Here is a 19,261-nt window from a genome sequence, read left to right as displayed (position 1 = left end):
CATGTCCTGTAAATATTGGCGTCATCAGGTTGTTCATTCCATTCTGCCTGCCATATATTAAGTGTTTTTAACCTAAGGTTCATTATCAGCGTCGGCGATTCTTCTAACGTATTGTCGTTCAGAGAGATTCTAACATAGATAAGCGAGCGAGCGCGACAACTTCCAAGACACCCCTCTGCGCGGCCGCAAGCGTCAGTCAATCTTTAGCATTACATAAATCGCTCCATGCCGGGGACGCATAAGCAATTACCGGCAGGAAGCACCCTCTATATATAGTTAGACAAGTGCGATAATTTAGTCCCCAACGCATTCGCGAAAGGCATTTCATCTTATGGGATAACTTTTCAGCTTGCGCCCGTCGTTTATGAATATATGTGGAAATGTTAAGGGCTCTGCCGGACCAGACCCCAAGGCACCTAACTACCCCTGGGTACTTCACTTTGTTACTCTTATGGGATAGACAAGACACCAGTGCTGCCCTATGTTCCCAGTGGAATTGAGTCAGTCGTTGAGAACGGGAGAGCAAAAATTATTTGGAATTATCCGCTCTCTACGCCTCAACGCATTGAGCACAGTAAGCCGGATATTACTCTTTTCGACCATACCACCAAGCACGTATATTATATTGAGTTCTCAGCCCCGGCTGAAACATATATACCTACGAGAGAATAGAAAAAACAGGAACGCTACAGACAGCTCATGGAGGTCATGAGAAATGTCTATCACGAATACACAGCGCATGTGATAGTCCTGGTGATTGGCACCTTGGGAGAGATGAGGGACCGCTTCCTGACAGAGCTACGAACATTACCAGTCTGCCATAGTTAGGCTGAGATTCTCGCAGCTCGTATGCAGAAAGCGGTCATCCTTGGTTCTCGCCATATCCTGAGACGTTAGTAAAACTTTGACTGAACGGCTGTAGCTCTGGCTCACCCTCTAACCTGAGGGAGCCGGGTGTCTACAGGATAATCCCGTCTGATCAGGCCCCAGGTGGATCAGAGCCGTGGGATCCATCGCCAGACACTCTTGACGAACCGAAAGGAGATAATAATAATAAAAATTCGGTCAGTAATAATAGTAATGATGATAAAAATAATTTTAATGAACAAAATTTGAGTAATTTAAATTCGGCAATTTTAGTGTCCTGTTTGAAGGACAGAGCACACAATATTTTAGAAGATTTGAGTATCGAAGATTTAAAAAATAGGTCTGAGCACACGTTGTCTGTGCTAACACGACGAACTTCCTATTAGTAATTGTTTATAACCAATTTATATTGTTATAATCAATAACTGTCGAAAATATCCAAATCCATGTGATAAACCCATTACTAAACAATAAATATAATTTTGAATTGTTTATAACAAATTCGTATTGTTATAAACAATGTGTAATGTTTACGCGTCATATTTCATCGTTAATAATATTATTTTTTTGAAAGCATTCGAATCCATGTCATATACGCATTAGGTTTTGTTATAAAAAAACGGCTCGACCGAATTCATTCAAATTTCACTTAGATCCTCTTTTTGATAATATCTTCCGAATTAATTTTGGTTGAAGTCGATATCTCAATCCGTTCTTGAGATATCGAAAACAAAAAAATGCTGACGTCTATACATACGTACGTACGTACGTACACACACACATCATTCTGAAAATTGGTCACTATGCTTGCAAATACCATGAAACGTGGAAATATGATGAAAATTCAAATTTCACCAATCGATCCAATTTCAATAACTTTCTAATGGGAAGTTAAAAATTTTCAAAAATTTACAGAATGTTCAGAATATCGTTTTAGTGAATGATAATACGCTCAGTCTCATTTGATTCGTACTTAATTGAGAAAACAAAGTGCCAATGGAAGTATTTGAGATTATTCTGGAGAAATTAACGAATTCGTTAAATATGCATTTCCTTCAGTCTCATTTTGTGATCGGGAAAAAATAGCTGGACTTAAATTTATTTCTGGTTAAAAAAATGCTAGATTACTATTCTCTCTCCGAATGGATAGAATCGAATCATTACAACAAGCAACTCAGCGTGCATTCGAATTTGAGTCTGCTGAAAAATTATTCTTCAGAAATAGAAATAAAAATAATTCTAATAATTTTCGTGACAATAATTTTCGTAATAATGATATATCTTATTCTAATTTCCTGAAACGATTTTTTTGGACAATCTAACCACGCTTTCTCAGAAGAAATTCAATGTTCAATGGAATTATGGACAAAAACGTCATACAAAAAGAGATTGTAAAGGAAGTTCTTCTTTCAGTAATAATAATAATGCTTCTTCAATTGATGGTTTATCAAAAAAAAAATTTCGTTAAAATTAAATATAAATTCGGTTAGTTCTTTTAATCAATTGAAGAATTTCGATTTTGATTGTTCATTTTAACCTTTGTTGACTCTCAAAGGTGAAATTCATGGAATAAAATGTTAAATGTTAGTTGATACAGCTGCTGATATAATTGTAGTTAATTCTTCACTTTTGTTACACGAGGGATCGAGTTTCTGTCTCTTCTCCTAAAATGGCAATCTCTCTTAACCCAGGCATTCACCTGCTACTCTAATACCTCTGTTGGGGAGATCTCATGCTGTTACAGTTGCACTCTTTACCAAGGTCTCCACCGGGCCAACGGTTGGACAAGATGCTCGTCTACCTTACCCACCAAGCAGCAACTTCATTCTGCTACAAGCTTACCTGACGATGGCGCTCAAATGTCAAGAGGGCGGAGCCTGCACACGTGCCATGTGGGAGCAACCGACACCAGTCAGCTCCGACACCACGCGGGAAAAATATAGTCGTCAATTAGACGTAGACTAGATAAAATAAAAAGCACCTAGTGCAAGTAGAGAGACGCGATCAACCAGGATCCTGGAAGCACATCTAGAGATTACCTGGGTACAGTGTGGAGGAGCAGTCTACAGACCACCAGACAAGCCGTCGGAGGACCAGACTACTTCTTCGGTTATCTCCAAGGACACCAGAGTCTACAGGATTGGGTGAGCTCACAAGTCATCTGTAAATTTCTCTTAAGTCATTCACATTCGTCTATCACTGCTTGAAGGTCAAGTTTTAATATTTGGGGATAATCCCATTTCTTACTGTCTAATCAATGTAAGAACCGACTCGCGGGGAAGCAAAATAAAGTTTTGCATTATCAACAATTATAGAATTGGATGCAATTATTTCGAAGTCCTAGGCCTCCGTAGACTTAGCGATTTGCATGCAATTACAGGGAAAGAATACACGGCTGCTTATAAATTAATTCGTCTCGTTTGAATCTAAATTGCTTTCTCACGACATAGACGTAACATCAAGGTTAGTCATCGAACAGACTCAAGGTAAGTTAATAAAGAGCAGAATTTACCCCATCCGCATACCCTGCAATAGAACCCGAAACAGTTCACCAAAAGAAGGAAATCCAACTATCACTCCCACATCCCAATAATTAATAAAAATCACAAAATATCTTCTTTTTATTGTGGCGACATAAATCCTCGCCACAATTGTTTTACTTTCAAATAGAAAAAGAAATAAATCAAATCGTTCTTCTCTCTCTATTTTTACAGTTTCAGGTACTGAATTTGATTTTGATTTTATTGAGATCGTAGAAATTTCTAATATTAAAATTAATTTAGAAGTTGTTTTTGCCCAGATTCATGATAAGTATATTCTTAGTATGGATTTCTTAATCAAATCAGGATTATTTTATGAATTTAAAAATTTGCTTGATAAAAAATGTTCTAATGACAGTAAATTGTTTCCACTAATAAAATTTTTCGTCAAATTGATGTCCTTCCTGAATTCGCTATTGATTTATTTAAAAAATCCTCTTAATTATTAGATGAAGCAAACCAACTCCGTTTTAAGAAATTATTATTAAAGCACATAGATATTCGTTCTAAAAACTCTTTTGATAATGGAAAGTATAAAATTTTGCAACATAGAATTAATGTTGGTAATTCACATTCAATTAAACAAACTCCTCGTCGTATTCCTTTACATTATAGGGATAAAGTAGATACAGTAATGGAGGTAATGAAACAACAGGACGCAATTGAACCTTGTAATGGTCCTTAGGCTTCTTCTGTTGTTCTTGTTCCTAAAAAAGGTTGTGAAATTAGATTTTGTGTAGATTTTCGAAAATTAAATCATGTTACAGTAAAAGATTGTACTCCTATTTCCCATCAAGAAGATATTTTGAATATGGTTCTTGGTGCTCAATGGTTTTCAACTATTGATTTAAGAAGTGGTTATTGGCAAGTTGAAGTTGCTCCTGAAGATCGAGAGAAAACAGCTTTTTGTATTGGTAGTGAACTTTGGCAAATTGAAGTTCTTCCTTTTGATTCATGTAATACTTCCGCTACTTTTGTAAAATTTATGAATATAGTTTTACATGGTCTCCTTGAAAAAATTTGTTTAGTATATCTTGATGATATTATCATCTGTAGTAAAAGTCTTGATGATCATTTTTCTCATCTTCAAATTGTTTTTGAAAGACTTACATTCTAATCTCAAAATTAATGCTAAAAAGTATATATTTTTCCGAAAGGCAGTTACTTTCTTAGGCCATATTGTTTCTGGTGAAGGTTTGAGGAGTTGTCCTGATAAAATTTCTGCTATTATAAATTGGCCCGTTCCTAAAAATAAATCTCAACTTAGAAGTTTTCTGGGACTTTGTTCGTATTATAGAACATTTATTAAAGATTTTGCTACTTTGGCATAACCTCTTTATTTAATTTGTGAAGATAAAAGCGATTTCATTTGGAATAGTTTCACTTTTCAAACTTTTTAAAAATTAAAGAATATTCTAACTTCTACACCTATTCTGGGTTATCCTGATCCTAATTATCCATTTATTCTTGATACTGATGCTTTTGATGTTGGTATAGGAACGGTTTTATCTCAGAAAATTCCAGTTAATAAAAATAATGAAATTATTTATTAAGAAAAGGTTATTGCTTATTTAAATAAAACTTCGAATAACCGTGAACAGAATTATTGTATCACTAGAAAGAAATTATTAGCTGTTGTTATTTCGGTGGAATATTTTCGTCATTTTCTTCTTGGAAAACGGTTTTCAATTAGAACTGATCATACTTCTCTTAGATGGTTACTTTCATTTAAAAATCCTAAAGATCAAGTAGCTCGATGGTTAGAAATTGTTTCAATATGATTTTGAGGTTCAGCATAGACCTGTTCACCATGGTAATGCTGATGGTTTATCTTGACGTCCATGTGATTGTAAAAAATGTCATAAAATTGATTCTGATGAAAAATGTTCTTATACTATGTTTTCAGCAATGAAATTTTGCTTTTATTTTCAAAACTAAATGCTTTAATCTTTCTGAAATTATTTGCTTAACACATCGACCTGTCCCCGATTTCTTGATATTTTCAACTCTTGAATTTTTGAAAGATTCTTTCCACAGGTTCCATTCCATTCCATTGGGAAGAAAGGGAAGAAGGATGAAAGATTCACAAAAAAATAATCATTTATTTAATTTGACTGATGGACTTCTCATTTCAAGAATAATTTAAATTGTATAGAATCATGATATAAGTTTAGCTTAGATTTTCTTAACCTGTTGAGGAGGTTTTTACCCGCCGCAGGATTTTTCCCTCCTGAAAATTTCATTTCATTTTATTTTTAACAGGTAGAGTTAAAAAGCGGCAATATTGGCAGCTAGGCTGAATTACAATTTAATGTTTTTAGTTAATAATGAATAATTGTTCTATTTTAATTGTAGATTCTGAATGTTTTTTTTTATCTCAGCCTAATCCAATATTTTACTCAACTATTATGAATTGCCAGGTGGCAATTTTTAGAAAATCGGGAGAAGCGTAAAATATATGAATATTGCTATCTTTGAATTATTTGACTAACGACAGTTTGTTAGTTGACGACAATTGCTTGACGATTAAGTTGTTTATAGCAACAAAAGGAGAATTTGTTTATCTCCAATTTCTGACTGAGACTTGAGCTAACCGGACGTTTTTCTTGTCTTTAAGTTTCATCAATTTGATTTAATAAACGTTTTAATTCTTTTATAATTTTCATGAAGTTATTATTTCGCTATATTTTACAATATGATAAGAAAGCAAGATCAATGTAATTATTATTGCTTTTCGGTTCGTCAAAGATGTCTGACCAGGAATCTCAGGGCTCCGACCCACCTGAGGCCTGACTAGACGGGATTATCCTACAGACATCCGATTTCAGGGAAAGCTGGGGCTGCAGCCGTTTAGTCATTTAATTCACACGTCTCAGGATATGGCGAGAACCAAGAATGACCGCTTTCTGCATACGAGCTGCGAGAATCTCAGCCTAACTATGGCAGACTGGTAATGTTCGTAGCTCTGTCCGGAAGCGGTCCCTCATCTCTTTAAAGGGGCGAATCACCAGGACTGTCACATGTGCTGTGTATTCGTGTATTATTGGTATAACAGTTTTCTAATCGATCGATAATACCGATAAATTAGCGTAATAATCAGTAACGATGGCTGCCACAGTAAATTATTTTTTTAACTTCTTGAGATAAAAAATTTCAAAAATAGAAATGAATTCACAAAACGTAAGGTGACTAAAATATTTCTTAAAGTCTAAAGAAAAAATTTTTTCCAGTCAAGTATGCCTGATTATTACTTCATTTACGAGATATTACATAAAATATCTGGATTTATCAGAAAAATTAATTTTTAAATCAACAAAAAAATGTGACGCGGCTGGTTTTTTGGCTGGGTATTATTTCATTGAATTCAGCGCATTTTTCTCTGTAAAATAAGCCCGATCCCGACTTTTGCCACGAAATTTCGTATTAAAAATGCACATTGACTGGACTATCGCAGTTTTCACGAAAAATGCATTTAAAGTTTTACTTTTTGGTTGGAGGTTGAAAGGTTAAAAAATTGCAATTTCAGGTCTAACTTCGATGGACCATTACTCTCTTCTTTTGCACGTATGTTCGCCTCCGCTGGAGCTGATTACTCAATATAATATACTTTCTTATTATTATTATTATAAATGTAATTTTTATGAACAAATGAATTGTGTATAGATATTATATAATAGTGTAAAAATTCATTGCTGAATGGCTTCTTGAATCTAAAAAAGTAATACTGACGGATAATAAAACTTTTAATTAATAACCAATGATATACTGACTGATGTTAATTAAATTCACCATGATCGGTAAAACAGAGCTATTATCGTCATTTAATTCATCGCAATCGGTAAAGTTTAACGTGGATTAGATTCCACAATTTAACTCGGTCGGTATTGCAGACTGAGTCAGAATCCTCTGTGTATATCAACTGTAACTGATTTCTGTTAATTTTCTGGTGATAAATGAATCTTCATCTAATGCACTTGCTGCTCAGTGGGCTCAGCATTAAAATAATAGAAAAATTTTGACTCGCGTGTTTTTCAAATATTTCAAAAATAACTTACCATAAAACCAACACATTTTTTCACCAAATTTTGGCTTCAAAAAAGAATAATGATTTTCAGCTGGTAAATGATCAAACAAAGCAGCAACTCCAGCGATGAGTAAAGGGCCACCCCATGCGTAACAAGCGTATACTCTGAGCCTCAAAGTCTCTTGACTCTTCTCTAAAGTAGCAGGTCTCAGATCTCTGTAAGAATTTCATATAATATTTATGAAAATTTTTCATTCTTAAATATCTAGTAAATCAACTAGTTCAGATGATGTAAATATAAACGATTTTGAAAACATTTTTTTCATGCTATTCTAATGAAAAATAGATTGAAAACGACTGGAGATCTGTAAGTATTAACATTGAAAGTTTATATGTTCAGAATTTAATAGTCTCAGAACGTTAGTCTTGCATTAATTTCTCAATTGTTGGTCTAAAGTTGCAATGTTCATCCTGAAACGTTTTTGTAATATTATTAAAAATATACACGGTTGAAGTCAATATCACTCGTTCCAATTCAGTCCAGATTTACGGGCCGAGCAATATATATTACTCAGATTAATGCACACATAGTTTTGTTTTTGTCATTTCAATTAATTAATGTCTGAACTGCAATTAAAACTTTCATGAAAAGGTACTTTAAGCCTCTATTTTATATATTAGTTTTGGAGCTTTTTACTCTCACCGTTCTTTTTCATTGTACGTCAGTTCTGTTCTAAACATCTGACGGTTAACATCATTACTCTGCTTTAAACATAAAATTGAATTAAATACCTTAAAAACTTCGATCATTTGATCCCTTTTTAATTTCTAATGTTCATAAATATCGCGTTTCTTTTATTGAATTATTGTGTTAGCGATTTATATTGAACCCATCACTACAGATACTTGTAAAAATAATCGTTTAAAAACAAACATTGAAGATTTCTGAACTCCACATAACCTTTTTGAATGCATAATACAAATCCCAATTTTATTCATTTACGCAATTTTTATTTTGAAAAATCTAGGCAAACGAAGTCGGAAGCAATAGCTAGTTAGAAATGAATAACACTTACCGAAAAGTCCACCAAATATTAAAACACATAGTATTGAGCCAAAAGAATGCTGCGAGAAAACAAACATGTGCCAGAATACCTGAAAATCATAAAAAAAGTGTTTCAAAGGAGAGTTCTCGGGCTCTAGAGAAAAAATTGTATTCACTTTATTCCATCAAAAAAGTATATTTATCTAGATACTTAAAATTGACAGAACTCGGAAAATTAAAAACTATATTTCAAGTATTTTTTTAAAATATACAACTACAGACCAAAAAATTTTGTGTTTTGTGTAAAAAAAATGTAGTAGTTCAAATTTTGTTAATTGAGCAACACAACTCTGTGTTAATTTAACATTTATTGTTTGTGTTAAATGAAAGTATTGACACAAATTTCGATTTAACACAATAAAAATGTCAATAAGTTATGAACAACACAATAGTAACACAATCTTCGTGTAACGAAAGATAAATGAAAGTACATTTTTTTGTGTATTTTCAACATAAAAATTGTGTTATACATTAAAATCAATTTTCAATGTGTATTGAATACATTGTTGATACGAATAATTATAACAATAAGAAATGAATAAAAATAGGTCTGAGCACACTTTGTCTGTGCTAACACGACTAACTTTCCATTAGTAATTGTTTATAACAAATTCATATTACTATAAACAATGCGTGATTGTTAAAAGTCATAACACATCATTAATAATATTATTTTTTTGAAAGCATTCAAATCCATGTGATAAACACATTACTAAACAATAAATATAATTTTGAATTGTTTATAACAAATTCGTATTGTTATAAACAATTTGTAATGTTTACGCGTCATATTTCATCGTTAATAATATTATTTTTTTGAAAGCATTCGAATCCATGTCATATACGCATTAGGTTTTGTTATAAAAAAACGGCTCGACCGAATTCATTCAAATTTCACTTAGATCCTCTTTTTGATAATATCTTTCGAATTAATTTTGGTTGAAGTCGATATCTCAATCCGTTCTTGAGATATCGAAAACAAAAAAATCCTGACGTCCATACATACGTACGTACGTACGTACACACACACATCATTCTGAAAATTGGTCAGTATGCTTGCAAATACCATGAAACGTGGAAATATGATGAAAATTCAAATTTCACCAATCGACCCAATTTCAATAACTTTCTAATGGGTTAAAAAGTTGAAAAACCACCAACATAAAAGAAGTGTATTTTAATGTAACTATTATTTAGTGTATTACATACGTGAAATTGGTATTCAACATACATGAAATCCAACAAAATATTATTTATTTATTTAAATTACTTTTATTAATAAACTCATTCATTGAGTAAACTTCAACATTCTAAATTAGTTGATTAAACAAATCATTGTGTAAAATTATAAAAAATTTGTTGTGTCGAATTAACACAAAATTTATGTTAAATTAGTTCTCTTGTGTGTCATATCATTGACACAAATTTTGTGTAAAAATTTGACACATACACTTGATGGTAAAATGACACAAACAATTGAGTGGACCGTTTTGGACATGTGAAATCTACTAATTTTAACACAAATTTTTTGTCTGTATAGAAGTAGTACCGATCTGATATTGCTCAGATATCTTTGAACTAAATTGTGGTTAAGACTGGAAGTCAATATTGCAGTTTGCTACTTCAGGATTTTAGCTCGATGTTTGCGTGGTGTTTATTTGGACCCCAGTTGTGAGTTTAAGGGTTAATAGGAAATGGACTTTTTCTCCAAGAAAATACTACTTGAATATTTTTATTCCATAAAAGTATTTTTGAATACGATTTTTATTGTTTCTATAGGACAACATCGAAGAGTTTTAATGGGAAATAGAGAGTTACTTAACACTAACTGCTATATAGTAGTTACTGTTTATTACTAGTTCTTTATTTATAACCCTAGAAAGGATTATAAGGATTCAATTCTATTAAAATATGTCAAATTCTATAAATCTTTAAAAACTTCCCATTGGAAATAAAGAATTCAAATAGGTTTAGCCAGAGAAATATTTGGTTTTAAATGAAGTTAAATCGAAAAATATGGATTTTTATCGGATTCAGCATGAATATTATAAACCGATAGAATTCTGATTTTTACTATTAACAAATGCTAATAGGATTACAAAAATTATATCTATAATATATAAAATCTTAATAGGATTCCGCATTATTTAATAAGTTGAACTTTTCCCCTCTTAAAACAACAGTCACAATGTGCAATAAAAAAACGGTTGTTTAACTAAAATGCAATGTTCAATTAATTGTTAACTCGAATGAAACTTTTCTTTTTTTTAAAGACATAAAGCAACAGTTGCAAAAAAAAACAACTTTCAAACGAATGCGTTCATTATGAATTAATGTTACGTTCAATTGACCAATGATCAACTCTCAAGCAACCGTTTGTGAATGGTTAACTTAGAGTTGATAAATCGCTCATTCTAACAGTTGATTTATATTTATTTTAAGGTAAAGTTACGCTAAAATAACTCGAAGTAACAGCTAAGTTTACTATTAACCTAATTGGAACTCTCATTTAACAGTTAACATAAATCCATCAGGGATAATAGTATTTTTTATATCGTACATTCCTTTCCAGTCTGTTCATTTCCTATAGGAACGTGATTGAATCAAACCAAGTGAAAAATATAAAATCGTATTAGAATATCCAATAGTAAGAAAATATTTTTTATGTCGTATTATTTTATCGAATAATTTTCTTTCTGATAGAAAAATACAGAAACAAGAAAACAGCCAATTATATTGAAAAATATTAGAATAAGAAAATACGTTATTCAAGTTGTATTGGCCTTTTCAACTTATTTATTCCCTATAAAGACTTCACAAACTGACACCTATCAAACAGTATTGAAATCGTTCTAATGTTCTCTTTTTAAATAATATTAGCAGATTCCTGCGACTTTATCCGCGAATAGCCTAATTCTAAAAAACAATAGCTACCCCTAGCGAATTTGAATTTACTTGAAACTCACCAAAATAATACATTAAGTTCGGGTATAAAGTTAGAAGTATCCTAGTTATATACCAAAACATTTTCAAAACAATACCAAAATATTTCTAGGATTATCGGTTGTTATATTAATTTTTTATACTGATTTTATACCCAAATTTCTCTTACTAATTAGTCCAGTAAGAGTGCAATTTATTGAGCGAATCTAACCTTCCACTTTAAACAGAGGTTTATTTTATATGAAATCGAAATTTGTAATAAATTAAGGGCTTTGATTCAGAATTTATTTTCGTTTGGTCGATCTTATACTAAAAAAATGTTTTGTTTTGGAATAGAATATCTCAAAAAACCAGCGGAAAATAAGAAAAGTAAGATGACAGAAATCTTCGTTGGACGGTATAGAACAAAAAATGTGCTATGAAGTATCGTCGATTCCTGCATAACTAAAAAGTTATGAATGAAAATGTTTAGGTTCTAATGAAAAAAAATTGTTTATAACAAAAAAACACAATGATGAGTACATTTTTCCTAGCCTATAAATATTTTAACTTCCCGGTGGAAAGTTATAGTAATGGGTCCGATTTTGCGAATCCCGAATTTTGACATATCTCCACGTTTTAAGGTCCCCAGAGTCGAATACGACCGTTTTCCAGTGGACGTCTGTGTGTGTGAATGTACGTATGTACGTATGTGCGTATGTTCGTACGTGCGTTCGGAATTATTTTTCGCCTCGATTATCTCGAGAACAAAAAATGATATCGATGTGAAACCAACTGCATTCGACACATAATTACGTAACTTAGAACTGAAAAAGTTTTCAGGAAAATCGGTCGAGCCATTCTTTTTGCAGAACCAAAAAACTAGCAAAAATGGAAAATGACCTGAATTTCTCAATTTACAAATTATACCATTTTTTAGACGGAATTTCGAAATCTTTTAAAAAATATGAATATTGAATGATTAGAATACTTGTATGAAAATATGATGACAATATTTTATCTTAAAAAAAAAATTTTTAAAAAACGAAATCAGCAATGAAGGAATTTTAAACTCGTTTTAGGATTGAGAAAACAGAATTAAAGACGCTATAATAGTCAATAATAATTGTCAATAATATGGAATTGTGTTTATAACGATTGAACATTGTTGCCAACAAGTGATTATTGATCATAGTAATATTTAAATAATAAGTTTTAAATAATAAAAATAGGGACTCTTTCTATCTATATGAGTACTTTCAACGCATAATTTTTTCTTTTACTAAAAAAATGTTACCTACCGTATGACATAAATGAAAACATACTTTTTTCGTGTATGACAATGAAATTTGTTGTAAATAATGAATGAAAGGATCTATGAGGTATATTCGAATTCTTCTAACGCACAATTTTTTCTTTTACTGAAATAAAGTAACTAACCATATCAAATGAATATAAACAGACTCATTTCGTTTATAACAATTCCATTTGTTATAAAAAATGGAAACGGGTTCTATTCGAATTGTTTTTTCATTTTTTCCACTGGGAAGATGGTCGTGTGGACCTTTCGGGTCGCACCCAAGTAGAAAAGTAGGGTCGGTTCCGGATCACTCTGCAATACCGGCCGAGTCAAAAGTGGGTTCTAATCCGCACTAATTACCGACCGCGATAACTTTGACGATAAGTTATCGACTCACCGACAGTGATAATATGGATGACTAACTGTGATGACTTAAGTTATCGACAGCAATAATATTATTCTCTACTGTACTCGATAAGTTATCTTCAGTGATGATACCGATTGCGATAACTTTTTGGCGATAAATCATCGGCAGCGATTGATTGCGATTTTTTTTTTACCGACCTCGATAAATTATCTTCGATGATAATACCGATTTTTTACCAACCGCGATTAAAATTTCACTATCAGCAAAAAAAACTGATTTCCAAAGTTTTGTCAATGTATTAATATTCTCTTAAATTTGCGCTACCGACTATCGGGGTTTTCTGGAAATAAATGAATGAAAACAGTTATCTTTTCCCACTTTCACTTAACGGTTTATACTCTTTTATTCGATCATGTAATATCAAACAAGAGGCTGATGTGTTAGCAGAAAAAGCTGTTGATGATTTAAATTTCAGTCAAACATCAACTGGTTCTGATTTCAAGGATTCATTTTGTCTAGATCAATCAATTACAACGAGTGGTGCTATATCTATAAATTTTTTTTCCGTGAGTAGAGGTTCTGCTTCTTTATCATAATATGATTTTTGAAAATCTTTATACATATCATATAATAAGGTAAATTGATTGTGACTCATGTCAAGATTCATGTTCCCATATGGATAGCATTGTGAATTGAGGAAAAGTTTTACATCCCTAGAATCACAATGATCGAAATGACTTGCATCTTTTGTAGCATCATTTTTGCGTGCAGTTTGAGATCCTAATATAACATAGCGGGGCTTTTCCAATTGAGTTAATTTTTTTACGACCCATACGTGTTTGGTTGTGTTTGGCAGCATTGGATATTCATATAATTCCCATGATCTGAAACTCACTGGAATCGTTGGGTCTTTTGCAATGTAACTTAACAATTCTACTTTTTTTATGTCTGCAACAGTGACATAAGGAATTATTCATTCAATTTTTATAAGCGTGATCGTCTCTCCAGGTTCCGCTGCAGCTTGTACAATTGCATTAAGATCGATCTTTGAAGGAGTAAGTATTAATTCATGTTTGGCATTGACAATTATGCAATGATAATCTTCAGCAAATCCCAATAGCATATGTAACGGTATCGAAACATTAAAGTATCTATTATCATTAAATAATCTTTCATTATCAGTTACCCAACCTGAATTATCTAAATAATTTTTTTGACCTGGATGAAGAGATAGATATCCCTTCATGAGACTTGTAAGACCAACATTTTTATTTCGATCAATCTCAACATTATTCAATTCATATCATATTTCTTCAAATAAATAGCATACGGCCATATCAATGAATCTTGATGTTGCTGCTACTGCGTTTTCGTTAGATTTCGTAAATTTCCCCGTAATATGGAGGGAACTTTAGCGTGGCAACAGACATAAATCTCGATGTTGAACTGAGATATGTATCTCATCATTATTATTATATGTTTTAGATGCATATGGTTGATGAGCATGCACCTCAATGTGTGCAATAGACTCATCAAATATGACACCTTTGCTTATTGCTGAATTTTTTTTCTTCCATGGTAAAAGACATGCAAGACAACACACTTTCACTTCAATTTTGTTGCACTTTTGCGTATTCTTAGTCCCAGACTTTGTAGAAATAATCGATTTTGATAAGTTAATCGTTTGAGTTTTCTACGATAACTGATGGGATTCAGGCATGATATGTTAGTTTTATAGCTTTCCCCTACTATGGGTTTCTAAACAATCCCCATCACGTGACTGATTTCAAATGTAAACGTATTGTTACAGTTTCACCACGTAAATTAACCAATTGAACGTCTTGATCAACAATGCGCAGTTGTAAATTATGTATTGCCTGTACGGCGATTGGAAGATGAATGACGTTTGATGAAACTTCAATGATCTTATATCCTGGTGGAACTAATGGGAAAAATTCGTGAATCGAATGTACCAACTGATTATTTATGTATGCTCCTGTAGTAGTATTACATTCGATCCTTAATGCATTAATTATCAAAACAGATACTGGTAAATATTATGTGTGAGTCAATTTCAGTGGAATAAGTCGTGAACTAAAGCCCAACAAATTACCAATAGAATCATGCGGTCTGAAATTCATTGTTGCATTTTCACTGTTAACTTCACTGTGTAGTTCATTACACTAGGGAATATTTTTTAGATGATGATAATTCAATTGGTGGAAAATAAAACGCTTCCAGAATGGACGTTTGTCCAGACAATGTTAACGTGAGTGACTCATCCATGACTGATACTTATTGGAAAGTGCATATTACTTTTATACTTTTCTACGTCAAAATTTTAAACACAAGTGTCCGCAATTATCTGTACTGTAATCTTGATATTTTTCATGATTGTATAGTATTTTATCAACATTAAGATACTTCATAAGCACATGTAGTAGCTGCAAATTGCCAAAACTGTCATAATACATAACTTTATTACCACGTTTTTTATATGCCACCCAATGTGTTCCAGTTCCAGTTTTATCATCGAGATTAATAATTGCTGATTCATTTTTCCACGGTGTAGATTTTGGAAGATCATTTCGCATAAAAACACCACGGAAAAAGGGTATTTTCATGATTTTTGCGTATTTTTGAAGTTCAAAATCAGTTCGTGCACGATGAGGTAAATTAAAAATTCTTTTTTTGGCGGTTTCAAATACAATTCTAATCCTCTCTTGTGCGGTTTTAGACGTAAACCTTTACCCAAAGCTATTGCTTCCATTTTCTCGTTATGTTGTTTAGCTTCTTCTAATTGACGTTTGGCGTCTCTAACATCATTAATTGCTTTTGCAATGCCAGCAGCACGACCTGCTACAGCACCAACTGCACTTAAACCTGCAAATAGAGGTATAAGAGATAAAATACCTCCCACTTTTGGCGGCATTGGTATAATACGTGGAACTTTGTTTTTTTTCCTTTCCACTAGCATCGCGAACAGTTTTTCGTGCAGCAGCTAATGCAGATTTAATAGTATCTGAACTGGAATTTAACATAAGCTTTGATGAATTAACAACTTTTCGTGAATGTTTAACTCCCTTGTCCTTTTTGTTTTTTTCTTTCAAACCTATACCCAGTTTTGATTTAACTTTCATGACGTTGGAAATTCCCAAAGCAGCAATTCGTTCAGCAATATCTGCGTCTCTCGCAAAAACACGTTTCATAGATTTTTCAGCAAGTATTCTATCAGCTGCGTTTCTAACTTCAATGCTATTTCGATTTTGCGAATATGCAATGTCGTGTTCTTTACAAGCAGCGTCCAATGGATTGATTTCTGGATCTTCCAATCAACAAGACATTAAGTTGCCTGTGATTTACTTTGACCTATCACGAGACACACATATCAATCGTCACAGACAACTTTTACCTAATAGTGTCCGTGGTGTTATTTGTGGTCCATCAAATTGTGAAGAGACAAATACTCTCTTAGGACTTATTGTACATCTAAATGGCCTACGATTTGAAAGTATTTATTTGTATTCAAAATCATTCAACTAACCGAAATATCAGTTTCTGAAAAAAAAATTAACCAATTGAAGGTATTAAATTTTATACTGTTAATGAGCATGAGAGTGGTAAAACCGGATGAAGCAAAACCCAATTCAATTATGAACCTTTTTTTGTATGGGACGACATAGAGATATTGATTGCTTCTATCTTTGTCAAACTTATGCACGGATTCCTAAACATTTGGTGCGTGACAATACAAACTTTCTCGTACTTTTCAGGCAAGATGACATAAATCTAAAACACATTTACGATGATCATGTAAATACTGACATGACTTATTCTCATTTTCAAGATATATGTTCAATATGCTGGAATAATGATAAATATGGCTTCTTGGTAATTGATAAAGACAGTTATCTTAATAATGGGCGATATAGAAGAGGATCTGATGGCTTCATAAGTCTAAATTCATCGTGAATACATTGAGTTGTACATTATGTATGTGATTGTCAAAGTGTCAACATGGAAACTACGAAGCTGCAACAAGAAAAAAAAGTATTGCATCAAATAGCGAAAGCTCATAAGGTTATCAGTATTTACTGACTGTTATTGATGTTTTTTTATAATACGCTTGGGCAGTGCTAACGAAATCAAAAATAGTGAAGATGTAGCCCATGCAATGCAATTGATTTTATCACAAAAAAAAGTGCCAAAATTTTTGCATGTTGATAGAGGAAAAGAATTTTACAAATATCAGTGCTCTGCAGTGGTCTGGTGAGACCCGAACGGTCTACACGACCAACTTCCCAGTGGAAAAAGTAAAAAAACAATTTGAATAGAACCCGTTTCCATTTTTTATAACAAATGGAATTGTTATAAACGAAATGAGTCTGTTTATATTCATTTGATATGGTTAGTTACTTTATTTCAGTAAAAGAAAAAATTGTGCGTTAGAAGAATTCGAATATACCTCATAGATCCTTTCATTCATTATTTACAACAAATTTCATTGTCATACACGGAAAAAGTATGTTTTCATTTATGTCATACGGTTGGTAACATTTTTTTAGTAAACGAAAAAATTACGCGTTAGAAGAATTCGAATATATTGCATAGATCTCTATTTTCATTGTTTATAACAGATTTAATTGTTATAAACAAAAAGAATGAGTTTCCATTCATGTCGTACGGTTGGTAACTTTTTTTTAGCAAAAGAAAAAATTACGCGTTAAAAGAATTTAAATATATTGCATAGATCTCCATTTTTATTGTTTATAACAATTAAAAAATTTTTTATTCAAATATTATTATGATCGATAATCATTTGTTATTAACAATGTTCAATCGTTATGAACACAATTTCTTATTATTAACAATAATCATTGACTATTTTATTATCCTCAACGCTATTTTCTCCATCCCAACACAAGTTTAAAATTTTTTTATTGCTGATTTCGTTTTTAAAAATTTTTTTTTCTATGAAATACTGTCATCATATTTCTGTCCAATCATTCTGAACATTTGATATTCAGATTTTTCAAAAGATTTCGAAATTCCGTCTAAAAAATGGTATAATTTATAAATTGCAGAATTAAGGTAGTCACTATTTTTTCGGTTTTTTGATTCTGCATAAAAAATGGCTGGACCGATTTTGCTGAAAATCTAATCAGTTCTAAGTTACGTCATTACGCGTCGAATGCAGTTGATCCCACGTCGAAATCATTTTTTGTTCTCGAGATAATCGAGGCGAAAAATAATTCCGAACGCACGTACGAACATACGCACATACGCGCATACGTACATACACACACACAGACGTCCACGTAAAAACTATCGTATTCAACTCTGGGGACCTTAAAACGTGGAGATATGTCAAAATTAGCGATTCGCAAAATCGGACCCATTACTATAACTTCCCACTGGGAAGTTAATAAAGAATTTGAAGCACTTATGAAACAATATAATATCAAAATTTATTCCACATTTAGTAATCTCAAGGCATCTATATGTGAACGATTCAATCGCATATTAAACAGTAAAATGTGGAAACAATTTACGCTGCGAGGTAATTACAAGTGGATAGACATCTTACCAAAGTTGATGACATCATATAACAATAGCAAACATAGAACCATCAACATGGAACCGATTGATGTTACGTCAGCCAATGAAAAACAATTACGTTATACTATCTACAATAATAAACTTGAAGTTAAAAAAAAAATAAAAAAGACGAAATTTAAGGTTGGTGACAAAGTGCGCATAAGTAAATATAAACATGTCTTTGAGAAGGAATACACTTCTAATTGGACAACTGAAATCTTTAATGTAAGTCAAGTATTGAACACTGATCCAGCAATCTACAAGCTTGTCGACTTTCAAAATCAACCGATTGAAGGAGGTTTTTATCAAGCAGAATTGACTACGGTTCAATACCCTGATATTTATTTGGTAGAAAAAGTTCTGAAAAACCGTGGTAATTAAGCTTTTGTGAAGTGGTTAGGATTCGATAAAACACACAATAGCTGGATTAACATAAAAGATTTAGAATGTCTCTAACTGATGAGTTAGAAACAATGACTGCCAAAATGTCTTTAGCTGAAGAGCTAGAAACAATGGCTGACAATATGTATAGTGATGC

General features: G+C 32.2%; 1 protein-coding gene across 1 annotated transcript in view; it reads right to left on the bottom strand.

The window, feature by feature from the left end:
• Positions 1 to 19,261, bottom strand: part of mthl1 (methuselah-like 1) — a 75,382-nt gene that overhangs the window by 34,865 nt on the left and 21,256 nt on the right. The window contains exons 4-5 of the mRNA XM_035078972.1: positions 8,508 to 8,586; positions 7,463 to 7,647 (exon numbers count right to left, since the gene is read on the bottom strand). Coding sequence (XP_034934863.1) covers positions 7,463 to 7,647; positions 8,508 to 8,586 — 264 coding nt within the window. The remainder of the gene's footprint in view (positions 1 to 7,462; positions 7,648 to 8,507; positions 8,587 to 19,261) is intronic.

The sequence above is a fragment of the Chelonus insularis genome, unplaced genomic scaffold (genome assembly GCF_013357705.1).
Source record: "Chelonus insularis isolate UGA/USDA-ARS -01 unplaced genomic scaffold, ASM1335770v1 contig_18_pilon, whole genome shotgun sequence".
NCBI classification, from domain to species: Eukaryota; Metazoa; Arthropoda; class Insecta; order Hymenoptera; family Braconidae; genus Chelonus; species Chelonus insularis.
The sequence above is the reverse complement of the archived record's forward strand: the minus strand, read 5'-3'. Positions and strand labels throughout refer to the sequence as shown.